We start from the raw sequence: 2,143 nt of genomic DNA, 5'->3' as shown, positions 1-2,143 counted from the left end.
GAATCGAGTAGGGCCTGCTTTGCACACCCGTAAAAGCTGCAGTGTGGTACCTCACCATCAATGTAACAGATGTATACAGGTAACCAATTTGCTGGGCATTACATATAAGCAAAGAATGGCAAACAATTCATGTAATCTTGGCAAAGAGATTAGATAAAACAGAGGTGCCAGACCTTTGCAACAAACCAGGATTCTGGTAGTATACAGTGAAAAGGAAACTGGCCAAAACACGCTACAATGATTGAAGAAATATTACTTCGCTTATATTCATTCATTTAAAGAAATGGAAACATTTTACAAAGAAATCAGGAGCCTTTGATAAAGGTCTGTTGAAAAGGAAAAAAAAACAACTTGTGGAAGACTGATGGAAGAAGAAATGCTTAATTGATCCTGTTTCTGAAGAGGTGATTCTGAGTTTAAATATATGACAGAATACAAACAATCAATCAAAACATGAATGTGCCTAAACACATTTAGCATCAGATTTCAGACTTTTGAACACAAGAAAAGCTACCTAAACTACATAAAAGGCATTCTTTAGCCAAATATCTTTACTGTTTAGAATTTTTATTGGGTAATTATGGAAAAAATAGTATATGGTAATGGATGATGAACAATTAATGTTTCACCAAGAAAATGTATGACAAGTAAAGCTATTGCAACACTCCCCTTTTACTCAAAATCTTCACGTGCACAGGCAGGAACCACTTACAGAGCTGGGGCAGGGATTATAGCAGCATCCGTCTTATGTTTTCTTAAATTATTTTTCTGCTAGTGAAATAAAGTATCAAAAATCCTACTTTAATGAGTTTTTACCTGTTTAACAAATCATATTTCATCACAGTTCAAGTAGCATATAACCAAATATGTTGATGTTGTCTAGAAGCATCCTCCTTGATGGAGAACAGGGCTACTCCCAGTGAAGTAGCTAAGCACTGAATAGGACAGGGATTTAAATCACTCTCATCTCTATAAGATGCTCCCATCACCACTTGTATCTGGGCTGTATGATTCTACAGCTAAGTGGGAGACTCCACATGTCAGGTGGGTTAGTTAAACATATTCTACCCATGCATTTGATCCAGGGGGAGAGAAAAAAAGATTCTTATGGAAGTGGAAGAAAACCTCCACCAAACATTTTTTCAGGCAAAAAGGCGGCACTGCAAGTCCTTCAAGCACATTGAGGAACCAACCCACTGCAGTTACAGGGGAGCGAGAACCATTCCCTCTCCAGAATTCAAAATAGAAGAGATCTTAATAATTAAATCAAGTTCTAGACTTTTAGTTTTCACTAGTGCCTAGGAAACTGCTCCAGTTTGAAGCAGCACCATAATGAAATATTGTACATAACATAGTATTGCTTTCCTGTAGTAAAAGTTAGGTTTGAGCTTTATTATGCAATGTGTTTCAAATATGGTTTAATGAAAAAACATTGTGAAAATCATTCTATGAAACCTCCTAGGTGAATGAAGTCTGTTTTGGAAGCAAAAGAACCACATGCCAAAGGAATTAGCTGTAAATAATATCGTTCATATTTAATCTTACCCTTGTTTTGGCATCAATTTTAGCGCCTCGATCAAGCAGGAGTTTGACCATATTAGCATTTCCTCTCTTGGATGCAACATGTAATGGAGTGATGTCATTCTGTGGAGGATAAAGCATACAAAGTAATTTTTAGGTGATTTTCATTTATATACTCCATATGCAATTTACTCATAGAATTGATTAAGTCTACTTTAAAACCACCATAGATGAAAATTGAAAGCTTTATTTTCATATGCTTAACCAGAGTCACTTTCATAATTAGGGACCTACCAAATTCACAATTCAGCGGATTTTGTGGATTCCGCAAAATCTGGGGAATGCTCACAAAATCTGTGGGGGAAAAGAAAATTCTGGCTCCTCAGACGGTGCCAGCATGTTCATTTTCTGATTAAGTACTCTTGTACTGACTAAGTTTGGACCCTGAAGCTATTGTAGATTTGGTGAAGCATTTGCTTTTTGGAGAGTAGAACCACACAATTTAAGTCACCCAAATGGTTTTAAAGCATTGGAACATTATGAAGACCCTAATCCAGTGAAATATTTCTGAGCTCATTTAACCAAGTTTCATAGTTTCATAGTAGCTAGGGTCAGGAGGGAC

At 36.5% G+C, this 2,143-nt stretch overlaps 1 protein-coding gene across 3 annotated transcripts in view; it reads right to left on the bottom strand.

The window, feature by feature from the left end:
* The window catches only part of ANK3 (ankyrin 3), a 604,477-nt gene that overhangs the window by 138,558 nt on the left and 463,776 nt on the right, over positions 1–2,143 (bottom strand). For all 3 annotated transcript variants that reach the window (XM_019507910.1, XM_019507908.1, XM_019507909.1), the window contains exon 8: positions 1,546–1,644. In XM_019507910.1, the coding sequence (XP_019363455.1) occupies positions 1,546–1,644 (99 nt within the window). The remainder of the gene's footprint in view (positions 1–1,545; positions 1,645–2,143) is intronic.

Source organism: Gavialis gangeticus, unplaced genomic scaffold (assembly GCF_001723915.1).
Source record: "Gavialis gangeticus isolate Ggan-Ray unplaced genomic scaffold, GavGan_comp1, whole genome shotgun sequence".
NCBI lineage: Eukaryota > Metazoa > Chordata > Crocodylia > Gavialidae > Gavialis > Gavialis gangeticus.
Note: the sequence above shows the minus strand (reverse complement) of the source record. Positions and strands in the feature narration are given on the sequence as shown.